The sequence below is a fragment of the Polypterus senegalus genome, chromosome 9 (genome assembly GCF_016835505.1).
Source record: "Polypterus senegalus isolate Bchr_013 chromosome 9, ASM1683550v1, whole genome shotgun sequence".
NCBI classification, from domain to species: Eukaryota; Metazoa; Chordata; class Cladistia; order Polypteriformes; family Polypteridae; genus Polypterus; species Polypterus senegalus.
The window spans coordinates 41,936,393-41,952,118 of record NC_053162.1 but is presented as its reverse complement, the minus strand read 5'-3'; the positions used below and the strand labels follow the sequence as shown (position 1 = coordinate 41,952,118).

General features: G+C 40.6%; 2 protein-coding genes across 6 annotated transcripts in view; one reads left to right on the top strand and one right to left on the bottom strand.

Moving 5' to 3' along the window:
• phaf1 (phagosome assembly factor 1) overlaps nucleotides 1–2,886 on the top strand; it is a 30,759-nt gene extending 27,873 nt beyond the window's left edge. For both annotated transcript variants that reach the window (XM_039762995.1, XM_039762996.1), the window contains exon 16: nucleotides 491–2,886. In XM_039762995.1, the coding sequence (XP_039618929.1) occupies nucleotides 491–583 (93 nt within the window). In that variant the 3' untranslated portion in view covers nucleotides 584–2,886. The remainder of the gene's footprint in view (nucleotides 1–490) is intronic.
• A 2,666-nt stretch (nucleotides 2,887–5,552) lies between these two features.
• Nucleotides 5,553–12,743, bottom strand: b3gnt9 (UDP-GlcNAc:betaGal beta-1,3-N-acetylglucosaminyltransferase 9). Of its 4 annotated transcripts, none has more exons than XM_039762998.1 (3): nucleotides 12,664–12,742; nucleotides 9,678–9,760; nucleotides 5,553–8,265 (listed from the first exon to the last, which is right to left on the bottom strand). In XM_039762998.1, exon 3 carries the CDS (start codon nucleotides 7,366–7,368, stop codon nucleotides 6,154–6,156), a length of 1,215 nt encoding a protein of 404 aa, XP_039618932.1. In that variant the 5' UTR covers nucleotides 7,369–8,265; nucleotides 9,678–9,760; nucleotides 12,664–12,742; the 3' UTR covers nucleotides 5,553–6,153. The 4 variants fall into 4 exon arrangements, with proteins under 4 accessions (XP_039618932.1, XP_039618934.1, XP_039618933.1 ...); XM_039763000.1 differs by having other exon boundaries at nucleotides 5,553–7,567; XM_039762999.1 differs by lacking the exon at nucleotides 9,678–9,760 and having other exon boundaries at nucleotides 12,664–12,743.
• Nucleotides 12,744–15,726: the final 2,983 nt, after the last annotated feature.

Here is a 15,726-nt window from a genome sequence, read left to right as displayed (position 1 = left end):
CTGTAGCTCAAAGTGCAAAGAAAGTTGCACAAAAAGAAAAATAAATTGGAAACAGATAAAAAAAATGAGAGTGACTAAATGACATTATACCAAAAAATAATTAGGAATAAATCACTTCTCACTTACAATAAATGTATACTGTAAGTAATGAAAAAAGTACAGAAAGGTGCATCTGTCTGTCTTGCAAAACAATGAAACTGCATTTTTAAAGAGCAGAAAACATAAGAAGTTAGAAAACTCATTCTGTTAGCTAATATCTAAGTTATCCTAATACTTGAAGGAGTTCTTAAAGTAAAAATTACATCAGCAGTACACAGCACTGAGGAAGATGTGTTTGTTACTACAGGTGAGTAATAAAACAAATCAACAATAAAGGAAACATCCGCCTGATCATGGAGAATGGAGGTATGAACGAGGCACATAGTAGCATAATTTACTTTTTGTCTGGTTTTCTCTATCTTTTTTTTTTTTTTCTTTTCTTTGCTTTTAGGTCATGCAGAATAACCACATAGCCTCAGTGACTCTGTATGGACCTCCACGGCCAAGTACTCATTCGAAAGCAGTTGAGCCACCTGCACAGTGAGCCCAAGATGTTTGCTCATCTGACCAGTACAGTACACTACAGTCCTTGTAGAATACCGTTCATCACTGGTGCCTTGATTTGCTGCCACCGTGGTATGGTTCCTGTTCGTTTCAGAGCTGCCATTAACCATTGAAGGCCTCAAGGTTGTGGGGCATTTGCCTCTACCATCATTCAAGTTGGGATTCCTTCATTGTTGAGCCACTTGTCCATGTTACCGTGGCCTTCTCTGTCATTGGCGCCTGCCTAATAGCACAGAAATAAGAGACTTTGGGAGTTTTGGAGAAGGCTGGAAATGTTACAAGCACAAATATGCCAATTGTGTACACCTTCTAAGCTGATAGCATTGTGCTGGTGTGGTCTGGTACTTGTTTCCCATTTTGCTGTGGACCGATTCAGACTTGGCAGTTTTAAATCTGAGTCTCTGCCCACTACTGCCAGGCACATGTTGTTTAACTTCACTTGTAGCATGTATTTAAAACAAGAAGAAATCTATGATTTTTAACATTTGCACTAAATACACCTTAATTACTTGACAAATGTCTTTTATCCACTGAGGGTTAATTGCTCTGTGGTCGTGATAAGAAAAGGGGGGAGTGCATTTTTTTTTTATTTTATTTTTTTTTTTTTGCAAAATGAACAAGCCATCCATCCAAGTGCACACATCTTTACTTTTGTCCATTAGTTTTGTTTCAGTCATGTCAATAATTTTTATTATTATTTTATGCCAAATTTTAGCCAAAGACATCTTAAAACCTTTTAAACTGCACTTTTCAAATTGTTTTTGGTATATCAACAAAATCTGCCGATTCCTGTTTTATCTTACGGTGTAATATTTTTTTCTCTTCCTGTTTTTGTTTTTCTTTTCACTCTTATTTTTAATTTATCCCTGTTGTTCTTTTTCTAACTACTTTGTTTCAAGATTTTTTGCTTTGAATTTATTCTATTCACCTTTACTCTTGCTATTTTTCTTATCTGTATATTTTGCTTGTCTAAAACAAGCCTGCCTTGCCACCTATTATTACTTTTTTCTTTTAAAGAAAGACACTTTGATTTCATCCCATTTTAAGGATTTAAGAGTAGCAGTTTAACTTGTTGTATACATGACTAGGTAACAGTGTTTTCATTGTGTGTATAGATTTATAAATACACCATTTTTGTAATTTTAATGAGCTGTACAGTTTACGACTGTATTGTTTATCTTGCTGATTTCATAATTGAATTTATCTGTAAGTGTAATGAATATTGCAAGTCTGGACCAGTAATGGGGATGTCTTTTATCTGTCAATGGCATTGTTGCTCAAGGCGTCTTTCCCCTTTGAACTGACCTGTGTAGTCTGGTGCAGGTAAAGCCCAGCAGCTGTGTTGCGGTAAACGCTTTGTTTTCTTTCTTCAAATTGCCGATGCTGCTTTTGTTGGTTTTTTCCCCCTAAACGTTTGCTGTTGCTCTGCATTTCTGCTTGCTGAAGAAGCTGTGCCTCTGCATTTCTTACATAACCTGAGACTTTTAATGTATTATAAGCATGTTTTTCATTTTTTTTTTTCCTTTTTGTTTCTTTTTCTAAATGTCCTTATTGGAATTGTCAGGTAATCTTGTGTGATCAGAAATAAAAAGATAAAGATCACCAAACAGATCATCTAAAATAAAAGGCTGAATGGACGAAATATGTTTGCAGTGAGTGTACAAATATTCTGCAGTATGCCTCAGGAATATTAGGATTACTAGATAAACCACAATGATAGGAGATTTGGCCCCATTGGGCGCGTCATTGTAACGAGTTATCTATCCTTAGATGCAGCGGCCTCTTGGTACCAGTAAGAGTAACATTTACCTGAACACAATTTGGAACACATGGAGCATAGCTGTTGACATATTAGAAGTCCTATGTGGCTTTTGAGTTTGCATTTTTGAGTTCAGCTACTTCTTGAAATATTTGTTGAACTTGTGAAGCAATGTGCAAAGTGTACATGTAGCATATTAACAAATGAAACCTTTTTATTTAACATATATATAAAACAAAAGGGTACAGTTTCTTTTTTTTTTTTTTTTATTAAGCAAATGCCACAGAGATTTTGCTCTGTGAAATATATTATTGGATGACACACAAATAAAAAGCAATCCTGCTAGATACATTGAAGAAAACTGACCTGAAGAGTTCCTGAACTCGCCATTCCTGGGTAACCTGCTTGAAACCACTTGGCCCATTTTTGATACAGGGCTCATGTCTGTTTCATATCCTCTTATCCTGTTACAGTCTGTAACTAGAAATCATTGGTTGTAATAAATATTGAAAAGGTGCTCTTTTTTTCTGATGTCTGGGTGATTCTTAATTGTTTTATATGTATTTTTTGTACAAATTATTATTACTACCTTGCTGGGCCCTAATCAATTTCCATCAGTCATTGTGTGCAAAATAAACTGTAAATGTGTGTGGAAACCGTCAAAGGATCAGTGATGTATCATAATGTAGCCAGTTCACTGCATACTAGCTCTGGCTGTAACTGGCATACGCTGGATCGAGCACCAGGCCTCGTCCATATTTTTAAACATTATGTACCTGCAGGATTACTGTAGATACTCCTACCAAGCGGTAAGTTGGTCATCTGTTCACCAGTCTAAAGTCCTGAATTCATTACAATATGGACCATTCAAGGTGTCAGAAGTGCTCCAAAGAGATACTGGCTTGTTCCAAATATGAGATGGTGGTAGATTCCTATCCCCAGTATCTTGTTCTTTGTTATTCCACAGATCCTCAGTTGGATTGAAGTTTAGTAAATGGGGAGATCACTGAATGAAAATGCATTGTGATGTGTCTGTGAAGCTATTCTATGATCTAACTTTATTATCCTACAAAAACGCCAACTATGAAAGGATAGGCCAGCATCAATATCCAGATGTTTTATGTCATTCAGATGTTAGTATTAAAAGACGTAATGTGTACCATAAGAACACCTTTCAGTATTGTATTTTCGGCAGAGGTCAGCATTTATTGAAACCATTTCCTCCATTTTTTGGTCTTTTCTCCAATGTGTTAAAGCATAACATAACATGCTTAATCCTGCATAGTCACATTTTGGGGTTACAGAGAGCATGGAGCCTACCCTGACAACACCAGTGTCAAGATAGGAAAGGGCCCTGGAGAAGGCACTAGTCCACTGCACAGTCTCCATCAGAATCTGGAACTGAAGTACATTGCATCTGGTAATGTAATCTCTGTATCCCCACATATTCTTGTTTTCTGTTGTAATATATGAAGCTGTGTACTTAACAAAACAGAAAGTATGATACTACTTTAACACCATTGTTGTATTCTGTACATTAGTTAACTCCATATAACTCCTCTACATTGTAAACTGCCATTGTTTTCAGTTTTATTGAACCTTTTTTTGTCATGCAGCCACAGACTGGATTTTGTTTCTCTGTTGAGTAAAGATAAGACTCTTTTATGTAACAATTTTCCATTCCATTCTATGTGCAGCATACAGGATCTGGTAAGTGTATGTAAACGGATAGACGTATGACAGTGATTTGTAATAAAAGCTAACTAACTAAAGGACAACATGCCTTTATACAAGTAAAATAAGAAATTACAGAAATTGAACCTTGTTGGAAGGAATATCTGCTGATAGATTGTAGTTTTTTTTTTTTGTTTTTTTTTGCACAGATCAGTACATTCTACTATTGGCATAAACGTAGTGTCAAATTTCTATTCCATTGTTTGTGCATGTTACTCGTTTCAGATTGTTTCTTTGAAAACTATGAAGAGCATAATAACAAATCTGAACAAAATACTAGAACTGTGTTTTTGTCCTGCAGTGTCAATACGGCCTTACTGTACACAAGGCCTCTCGGCTGCTGTTGGTATGTTTTTGGACTGCTGATGGTTGGACATTTCCTGGGCAGAAGCCCGTTTGCAATACACCTCTGCCACTACCCTGAAAAATCCCAGCCCAGTTGCCATTACCAGTTGTTTTCATGTGGCGCTCAGTGCTGTGCCAGATTTGAAGCCGTCTCTCAGAGTTGCATGCACACACACTCTACGATTGTCTGTAAAGCACCAAGTTGAATGATGCGCTCACTGACTGAGCCATCTGTTACAGTGAAGTGGAGTCGAGGGGAGCTCACTGGGGCGCAGGGCTGGCAGTGGGTGAATGTTTTGCAAGATGAGATCTTTATCTTTTGATACCATGGCAAAGAGACCATTGATGTTGCCAACACTTGTGACCATGCCAGGAGAACTGAGCTGCCAGTGCTATGGGTGTAATGCCCAGTACTAATTCCCTTTTACTTTCTATGCTTATTCAATAGATAGCAGCAAAATGTCCCAGCTATGCACTGGATGCCCCCCCACCCAACAAGGAAGCTTTTGAAGGATGTGATGGACCCAGGAGTTCCTTAAGGTATTCATAGCACTGCAAATGTTATCAGGCGTGGGTTTAAAACAAACCAAAAAAAAAACACCTCCTGCCCTGTCTGTAGTTGAATTCAAAGTTGGCAACAGAATGCATGGTGGGAGGAAGAGAGGCCAGAAAACAAAGACAAAATAAAAAGGGGCAAACAGAAAGAGAGTTCCTGTATCTGAGCAGCAGCCGCCACACTGGCAAATGGGCGAGGCCCCCTCCCTTGAACCCGTGTTAAAGCAGACTCAGAATAGGCTTCAGGTGTGTTGGGTACTGAAGTCTCACAATATTTGCACTCTTCTTTATTGTTATTATTTTTCTAAACAAGTCCTCTCTCTCTTTTTCTTCATTTTAGCCTCCTTCTCGTGGGCGCACCCTTCTTACCAGTGTGACCACTCTGGGTCTGTCCCAGCTACACCGGACATCTGGGTTTTGTTACCTCCTGAAGTGTCCCACTAATTAGAGACCCTCACTGTAGCGTGTAAAGGTGGGTACAGTAGCTCTCTTTAGAACTAATCATAATGAGATTATATTGTGTTGTTACTTTAGACGTCTCCTGTTTATAGTGAACATCATCCCAAGGGACTTTAGAAATACATTCATGACTGTTTACATGTTTGTTTGTTTCTTTGTTTTTATTTATCAAAAACAGTTGAGAAATATTAGGTAACAGGGTCACGCTGCAGGGTGGCAGCAGGAATGAGACTGTGGATTACAGACAAGATTCAAGCCTGGAGATTGTTGTACGTCAGCCCCAGGTTCCACTTGTTTGTTAGCCATGATAAAGTGGCCTTTTAAATCACAAGGCTCACTTGTGTCAAACAGAAACAGAACAGCCTTTATTGTTCCAAAGTGTGTCATACGGCGCCCAGGAGCTGCCCTGATGGCAGTTGTCACTCGTTTAAGTGGGGTCTCGTTAGTCCTTAAAAGCTAGAAAGCACATCTGAAGAACAAGACGCGTACGCTTTTGTAATGTCTTTGCCTGTATAAAATTGTGAACAATAGAAGAAATATGAGAAGAACCTGCTAACTGAAAGGTGTCGCACCATCTGTTGTGATTTCGGCAGGCAGAGGCCATTCACAAATGTGGAGGAGAACGCAGGCCGTTCAGCCATTTAAGTGATTTAAAGATCTATAAGCTGTGACGTCCAAAAGAATTCCAGTGCAAATGGCTAATTTAGATGGCCTGCTTTTCCTCCTAGAGATTGTTTTCTTTCAGTCCATCGGAACGGCTTATTCACAAGTACTCTCCTATTGCAAACAATCTTTGGGTCGTGCAGCATGTTCCACATCAGCCAGATCTCGGGCACCGTCAGGCTGTGGACCACCATCAGTTCCTTGTAGAAACACGGGTCATAGACCTGAAGGTGGGGTGCGGCTGAAGGACGCACAATCCCAAAAGTCCTGAAGCCTTCGTGCGCGGTTGGTTTCAGCCCAATCCGCATCAGACACATTCCCAAATACACATCGTCAATCGGGAAGAGGTCGACCTGCTGGCAGGCTGTGTATAGCCTCTCGGCCGTGAAGCCGGACATTAGAAAGCCTCCACCTCCTGCATAGGTTGGGTAAATCCCTTGGCCATACACAATCTCTGGGATGAAGTACTTGCTCTTTTTGGATCTTATGGGCTGGGCCTGGTAAATAATATCCCCAATAAAAAGGTCCTGGTTAGCCTTCTGTTCCTTCAGAAGCTCTAAAATGTTGTCAGTATTCACATACACGTCCGCATCCCCTTTAAATATGAATTGCACACCCGGGCAAAAGGTGTGCACCCATTTGAGAAAATGTATTTCTTTCAGCGTCAAGTTGAAGAACGTGTCTTGAAAATCCCAGAGGAGAACATCCCGGTAAGCATCGCTCTCGTACTGAAGCAGTTGTTTCCACCCGGGCAGCACTGACTGATTTCTAGGGACCCCTAAAAGAAATATCGTCGTTATCTGAACTCCTTTTGAAAGACCCTTGGCACCCCAAGTTTTGCGCACCACCTCACGCTTTTCAAACTCGTTTGCTAACGATTTAACAGCAATGAGTAAAAATGGGGCAGGATTGCACTTTGTAGGCTGATTGAGAAGAAGACTGAAGTCCCTGCAGTGGATGTTTCTCAAGTAATGATGAAAGTTGAAAGATGGAGTCCCACTGGGTTGGACGTTCTCTGGCTCCATTGTGTCCAGATTGCATAGAGGCTTAGAAGCGAATGCAGGTTTCTGCATCTGTGCCCTGTAACTTGAAGTCTGAGCTACTAGAAGATTCCTTATTTTGGCTAATTCCTGGGGCAGGGTCTGCAGTTTCCACCTGGCCATTAGGTCCTTTTGCATGTAGAGCAGAAGACAGAGAATGGTGACAATCAGCAGTGTGCAGATGACATCACCCTTGAAGTGCCGCTTCATTGTACAGGGTCTGGGTGACAACAGAACGGTCGCTGCAGGCTTGGAGGACAAATGACTGCGATTAGCTGCGGTCTACTCCTGCTCATTCCAGACCACCGTAAATTCCCATTTCTTTACTACCAAACATTACAATTGAATTCCATGGGTGCCATCCTCGAAGAAAGTGCATGGAACTTCTCACTTCATCCAGTCCACCTGTCTAGAGAGACATATGCAGCATCAAATTAATTTTCACAGACAAAACCTTCATGTAAATAAGCTCAGATATGACCATGAGGTTGTAGCATTCACTTGACCTGTCTTTTTTTTTTTTTAAATATGGCCGTTCATTCATTTATTTATTCAAATACATTGTCAGAGGTGACCACAGCTTATCTCATCAACATCAGGCACAAATGGTAGTCTGCCCCAGACGTCCGCCAGTTCAGTATTGTCACTCGGCTTAGTCATCATTTTGTCTGAATGGTGGAGAAAATCCTACATGCACCAGAGAAAGGAAAGTCAATGCAAGTCATTGAGCGGGCAGAAAAACACCGACAGCAATCTGAGTGTCCACACGCTGACCACCCCCCAACTTCACAATGCGACTCTCACATGATTGTTTTAGGTTGAAAATCCCACAACTTCTTTACACAAAATGTGCAAAGGGGTTGAATGTGGGTGAAGATGGAGTGCCTTCAGAAAGTATTCAGACCCCTTCACATGTTAACACATTTTGCTTGTAATACTAAAATCCCGGCATGATGCTTCGAGATGAGGCCGCACTATTCAGTCTCGGTTTCGTCAGACCAGAAAATCGTGTTTGGTGCCATTTTGAAAACTTGTAAGAGGGGGGTTTCATGTGTCATCTGGTCACACTGCGCTGCCATAAAGCCCACATCTGTGGAGCGTTACACACTGTAAAAAAAAAAATAATAATAATAATGTTCAATTGACGGAAAAGTACGGGCAGCTCTGACAATATTTTAAGAAGGTGACGATATTTTTAGGTTTACGATATATCTTTGTAGTTGTAGCCGCAGGTGCATAAGGCGAAGTCAGGCACGGGTAAAACGCATGTCAAAGGAATCTTACAGTCCAAAAGTTTGTTTTAAAATATTTAGTGAAAGTTAAAGGCAAATAATCCACACAAGAATAAAAGAAAAAATAGTTACACACGTAGAATAAAAGGCAAAAAAAAGGAAAAAATGTATCTTTTATAAACTTTGCTTTTCTTGAGAAACTTCAGTTATTTCTGTACTTAAAAGTTCTTTATTTCTTCTTCTGTACACCTTAAGCGTACGGTATAATACTTAAATAAGCAAGTTTCTTTACGTGTTACTTCACACATTCTAAGAGTCCGTAGGCCGTCAAGCACAAACACGAACACAGTTAAAAACCGTATGCCTCGATACCTTATACAAGGCAAGGCTGGTCACTAACTGAACTTTAATGTTTACTAAAGGCTGTAGAAAAGGCTAGAATATACCAATACAATTCTATTCACGGGGATTATAGGAACCTCCCATAGATTATGCATTGTCATCTAGTAAAAATGGCTCTTACAGTAGTAATTAACGTTTTTTACTTTACGACACATTCAAACAGAAGTGAATGTTTAACCGTAACCTGAAACCCATGCCCTGTAATAAATATGCCAATAAATTAAACATTAGAAAATATTGTCAGGATCAAACAGTGACCTGCGGTGAGGTTCATGGCTGGTGAGGCACTGAGTCCTTCAGAGTCCCGATGTACAAATATATGAACCCATATCTTATTCACTATTCAGTTGGCAGTTATGTTTCATATCTCATCAGCATTCTTTACACACACATCGGGAAGGCACATATTTGGCTAAGAAAGAATGTTACATTTATAGCGGCGACAGAGAGCGGAAAAAGTGCTTTTGCTCTGCACCCTCCAAGTGTTCTAAATTTGCCGTTGCAATTTCACAATTCATACTCATTCAATACAAATGAAAGTATAGAGTGGTGTACAAAATAACGGATTTCAGTTTTGACCTTAATTGAAATACTTAGTTGTTTTCAAAAGCTTTTAATTCTCATGCTTTAATCAATTTTAATGCAGACTGTTCAACAAAAGGATGACAAGAAAAACAAAAGAGTGTTTTATTTAAGGTTAAAATTAAGTTTTTAAATATTGCACCATGTGTTGGCTGGGATTGACTCCAGCACACCCCCATGACCCTGTAGTTTAGATATAGCGGGTTGGATAATGGATGGATGGGTGGATGGATTGTTTTTTCCTTAGTCTGATCCCATTTTTTTTTTTTTTTTAATAAAATTGAAAACCGTTTATGGTCTTACCTTTATTTGTAAATGAAGTCCATGCACCTGTCCTTCTCCACGAAAATCTCTGTCACCTTCATGTAAAAGTCCTCCATATTTTCCTTTAGTTTAAAAAGTCTTAATTACTTTCTGATATCGCTAACTTATTGGTGCCTCTGAGTAGAAGAACAGCAGCTCACATGCGCCCCCCTTTGGTGCAGCACAGTACTGTTTGCCTCACCTTGTGCCTTTTCACTGCGGTTTTATGTCCGATCAGCAAGACTAAATATGTCACACACATTCATTAAAGATATTAGGCATACTGTGGAAAGTCAAACACCAGTACACAGTTTACATCAGTAAAGTAACACAAACCTACGGAAGCTGAGAGAGGACTTACAATATCGTCATTTTTTTTAATTGTTTCCTCACGATGACGGACTAATTTTACCGAGATGTTGAGAAAACAAAGTTCGTTATCTCGAAATTATAAAATAATTGTATTTAGCGTTTAATGTTTAGCTTATCGAAGCACGTCCTGTTTGATTTGGCAGAAGAGCAGAACTGTATTGATCAGCGTGTCACATTTTTGTTCAATCAAGGGCTGATGCAGGCTGAAATATGTTTATGCCTTAGTTTAGAATATAATAACGTTAGTGTCCGTCATTTAAGTAGACGGTTAGCAAGGCTTCAGCTGTATAGGCGTCGCAATCTAAGCGAGCCTGATGCCAGGAGCAAAGGTTAAGTTTTGTTTTTTCTCGAGATCGCTGTAAAATTATTCTGTTATCTTGAAAGACAATTTTAAAAAATAAATTATTTTATAATTGCACGTCCTCTCTCGGCTTCTGTAATAACCAATAGCAAACATTTATCATTTAATTATATACATTCAAAAAATTCAGTTTTTAAGAAAGTTGTCTGGTGAAGAAGTAAAGTTTGCTTTTGTGGTGTATGGGATTCAATAGGCGTGCTGGCTTATCGAATACAACCCACCATAAATCAACTTCCATAACCTTAAAAAACCTTTAGAACGCTGGGGAAAATAAGTCTGCTAATTTTTAAGCTTTTTCCCTCCTTTTCAAAGATATGCGGTTCACCAGGAGCAATACGGTAAAAGAGGGCGTGTCCTTATACAAATATCATAACTTGGGTGTTACCGAAACAGCGCTTTACCATTTTACTGCGGTTTACCTTCGCTAGTTAACAGCTGTACACAATAAAATTAACAGCAATTTTTTCAGTGTAACTCTAATCTATGTATCAGTAAACGGTAAGTAGCATATTCTGAAGGGAAAAAGATTGAGTTTACAGAACTTGGCTGAAAAAAATAATAAAATGAATCGTTTTAAGATAAACAGGTAATTTTCAGTAGAACATAAGGAAACTTTTTCAGAAAAGATATTTGACTTTCACCATTTACAGTACTTTTACTGTTAAATTTACTGACATTTATACGGTGCATATGAAGGTTGTCTTTGGCTCTGAGGCTAGGGATCTGCACTGGCAATACGAAAGTTGCCGGTTCGAATCCCGTAAATGCCAAAAGGGATTCTGCTTTGTTAGGCCCTTGAGCGAGGCCCTTAACCTGCAATTGCTGAGCGCTCTGAGTAGTGAGAAAAGCGCTATAAAAATGCAAAGAATTATTATTATTAAAAGAATTATTCTGGAAGTCTCTCCCATCTCCACACAGGTTCACGATCTTCAGGTTCCTGGTCTCCCCACTTGCCGCGGCCCTTCTCCCAGTGCCAGTGCTCAGTTATTTTGCGACCAAGGCCAACCAAAGGTATCTTGTGCGCTTGGGTTTTTCACCCCCCCTTATAATCTGCGCCCTGGACAAATGCCTAATTCGCCTTAATGATCGCTCAGCCAGCTCTGGAAGAGTTGTGGTTGTTCCATGTTGAAGTTATGATGGCCACTGTGCTCTTGGGAATCTTCAGTTCTGCTGGATGTTCTTTGCAGCCTTCTCCAGATCTGAGCCTCGACACAATGATGTGTCTAAGTTCTGCAGGCAATTCATCCGACCTCATGGCTCAGTTTTCTCCACTGACACACATTGCCGGCTGTGGACATTGTCTAGTCAGGTGTGTGCCTTTCCTAATCGTGTTCAGTCAATTGAAGTGACCACTGCTGGACTCCAAACAAGGTGGAGAAACCTCACAATGATGATCAACAGAATGAGATGCACCAGAGACAGAATGCAGGGGTCAGAGCGAAGGGTCTGAATACTTTGTGTTTATTTCGCAAAATCTTGTTCATGCTTTGTTGCTCTGGTGTTTTGAGTGTTTCTTGATGAGGGAAACGTAAAATTAAATGATCTTAGCATACAGCTGCAACATAAAATAAGGACAAAGTGAATGGGTCTGAATACTTTGTGAAGTTACGTTTACTTTTCTTTTATCTTTCACTCCGATATACAGTATTTTATTGTAGGCCTCCTACAGATGTTTAATGGAATATCATGCCACTTGTGAAGGGTGTCGCAGTGGGTAGCATCGCCTCACACATCCTAAGTCCCGGGCTTGAAAATCGCAACTAAACATGGAGAAGCCAAGTACACGGAGAGACCAACCACAGCCCCAAAAACATACTTGCCAGGTAAAGTGGCGATTCCATTTGGCCCTGTGTGTCTGAGTGGGCTGGCACCCAGTGCTGTCTGCTTACACCAAACGCGACCCTGAATTACATTAAGGGGGTGTTATGTTCACAAAATACCAGCAGTAAGTGAAAGCATCTCAAAGAAAGAAAGAAAAAGAATGTATGAAAGAGGTCAACACTTAATAATCGTCTCTTTGGCCTCACCCTGAATTTAATGCACTGCCACAGGTCGCCATAAATGTCACATCGTAAAACATGAAAGAAATTGGACACAATGTACGGAAGGGGGATTTCGATTAAAAATGACCGATTGAAGCCTCCCGTAACTTTCTTATTAACTCCGCGTCCTCCCGCTCACATTTCGCAACACAAGTGCCTTAAAAAGATTTTAAAAAAGCATTATGATCAATAATACAAGCCATTACCCTACCTTTATTACAAGAAGCTTCCCGACAATCCCCTCCGTGCACTTCTGCCAGATCACAACATCTGGAGCGCATCTGTAAAGAGCAAAGGGGCGGGGGGAGGGGGCGGGGCGGAAAGCAGGCTTTGCGTGGCATGTTGGCACCACACAGACTTGTATGTGAGGAGGGACGCGGGACAGTCACCTCGAGTCGCAATGTCGGAGATCGGCGTTGTTTTAACATAACACCCTTCCGAGAGGATATCGTAGCATAATTTTAAGTGAAATGTGACGTAAATTGTAACGCATACATTGGAACGTCTGTTAGGTACTTGATGATACATCACACACATTCTTCATTAATGCAAAGTGAATAGCAGACGCCCTATTGACAGGCTGCTGTTTTTAAGCATCATTGGTGCGTTTGTTCAAGTCTTGTTTCAAGACAGTAATACACTTCACAGCTCCTGATATAACACAGAAATTCCACACAACGTGAAAAAAGACTGACATCAATCTGATTTTAAAACGAAGAGTAATCCATAGCACATGCCATGTCCTATATCTGCAGCCTTACATAGACCGGGCAGAGGGATTGGGGCGTGTCTTGTAACTGAGGGGCGGTACTAGGCAAATACAAGCACCCGCTTTGCTTTTTAAAGTTGTTCCTAAAGGAGGAGTGATGCCAACAAAATTGGAGAAGCGATGATCAAGACGTTCGGCAATAAATTATCGATTACAGACTGTGTACCGTCCAAAATCCCAAAAGTGGATTAGCCGAGCCCGTGCAATGCTGAAAACGCGGCGCTCGCCGGTCGAAGCCTCCTGTCAGGTTTGGCCCAAATGATCTTTTTTTTTTCTCACTGCGTTCAGTGCATTTTTTTAACATTTAAAGAGCAAAGTTTTTGTTTCAAGTAAAACCTTCAATCTTCAAAATGAATGTGTACGAAGAACGCCGTATATAATTTGACTTGCCTCCTGATGACGAAATCATGTGCAGGGAAACAATCCATGTGGCCAGCTTCTGACGACGCATTGTGGTGAAGGTGCAGGATCTTCACGGTAGATGAAGCACTAGTGAGCAGATGCAAATTGGGGACATCGCCCGTTGCTCGTCCTGCCACTACGGGTAGCGACAATTGAGAACTACCTTATCACTCGGGATGAAAGATGTTGTACAAGTCTACCTGGGCATGCTTTGGGGAGGGAGAGAGGTTAGGAGCACGCGCTGAAACACAATTAAATATGTAAATAAATAAAGTACCGTGAAATGTGACAATAATTATATAATTACAACCCGAAGTGTGAGAATAAACAATTATTTTTGTTAGGAAATATGTTTCTGTTGCCTGTTTCTTTATGTATTTATTTTTTCACTTATTTCTTTATATTAGTGGCAGCGAACACAATCTGAAACAAAACCCGAAATGAGAACTGTTACTTCACCCGTCGAAGTTGAGAGAGCGGGTTCTTGAGAATCCTGTTTATTGATTGGTGAATCGTTGGTAGCGGAGTCGTAAATGTTTACCCATCAAGTACCACATTTACATAGGGGCGCTTAAGATGTAAAACTCCTTATGGTGAGTTTGCAGTTTCTTTAATTAAAATAACCACTTCGCAGTTACTCTGGGTAGCTTTCTGCTGAACTTGCACCCGATGCACTGCAGTTACAGCTGCGAACCAATCAAAAAAACTTGGCGAACCAATCAAAAAACGGTACTTGCTAGAGCCCGCCCTCTCAACGTTGATTAGTGACAGCGCCGGCTTTCATTTCTGGCTTATTTCATGTTGTTTGCGCTTTCGCTCACCTAAATAAATGAAGAAATAGGCAACAAAATATATTGTGTGGCACATTTAATTATTTATACTTATATTTCATGTTGTGTTATATATATATATATATATATATATACACTGCTCAAAAGAATTAAAGGAACACTTTTTAATCAGAGTATAGCATAAAGTCAATGAAACTTATGGGATATTAATCTGGTCAGTTAAGTAGCAGAGGGGTTGTTAATCAGTTTCAGCTGCTGTGGTGTTAATGAAATTAACAACAGATGCACTAGAGGGGCAACAATGAGATGACCCCCAAAACACGAATGGTTTAACAGGTGGAGGCCACTGACATTTTCCCCTCCTCATCTTTTCTGACTGTTTCTTCACTAGTTTTGCATTTGGCTACAAAAGCAACAAGCAGTTACTCTAGGAGAGCTGGAGAGGGCCATAGAAGGTCCATAACCCATCAGCAGGACCAGAATCTGCTCCTTTGGGCAAGGAGAAACAGGATGAGCACTGCCAGAGCCCTACAAAATGACCTCCAGCAGGCCACTGGTGTGAATGTCTCTGACCAAACAACCAGAAAGACTTCATGAGGGTGACCCAAGGGCCCCATGTCCTCTAATGGGCCCTGAGCTCACTGCCCAGCAGCATGCAGCTCGATTGGCATTCGCCATAGAATACCAGAATTGGCAGATGCACCACTGGTGCCCTGTGCTTTTTACAGATGAGAGCAGGTTCACCCTGAACATGTGACAGAAGTGAAAGGGTCTGGAGAAGCCATGGAGAACATTATGCTGCCTGTAACATCATTCAGCATGAGCACTTTGGTGGTGGGTTAATGATTGTCTGGGGAGGCATATCCATGGAGGGTCACACAGACCGCTACAGGCTTGACAAAGGCACCTTGGCTGCCATTAGGTATCAGGATGAAATCCTTGGACCCATTGTCAGACCCTATGCTGGTACAGTGGCTCCTGGTGCACGACAATTCCTGGCCTCATGTGGTGAGAGTATGCAGGCAGTTCCTGGAGGATGAAGGAATTGATACCATTAAGTGGCCACCACACTTTCCTGACCTAAATCCAATAGAACACCTCTAGGACATTATGTTTTGGTCCATCCAATGCCACCAGGTTGCACCTCAGACTGTCCAGGAGCTCAGTGATGCCCTGGTCCAGATCTGGGAGGAGATCCCCCACAACACCATCTGTCATCTCATTAGAAGCATGCACCGATGTTGTCAGGCATGTATACAAGAACACAGGGGCCATACAAAGTGCTGCGTACAATTTTGAGTTGCTGCAATTA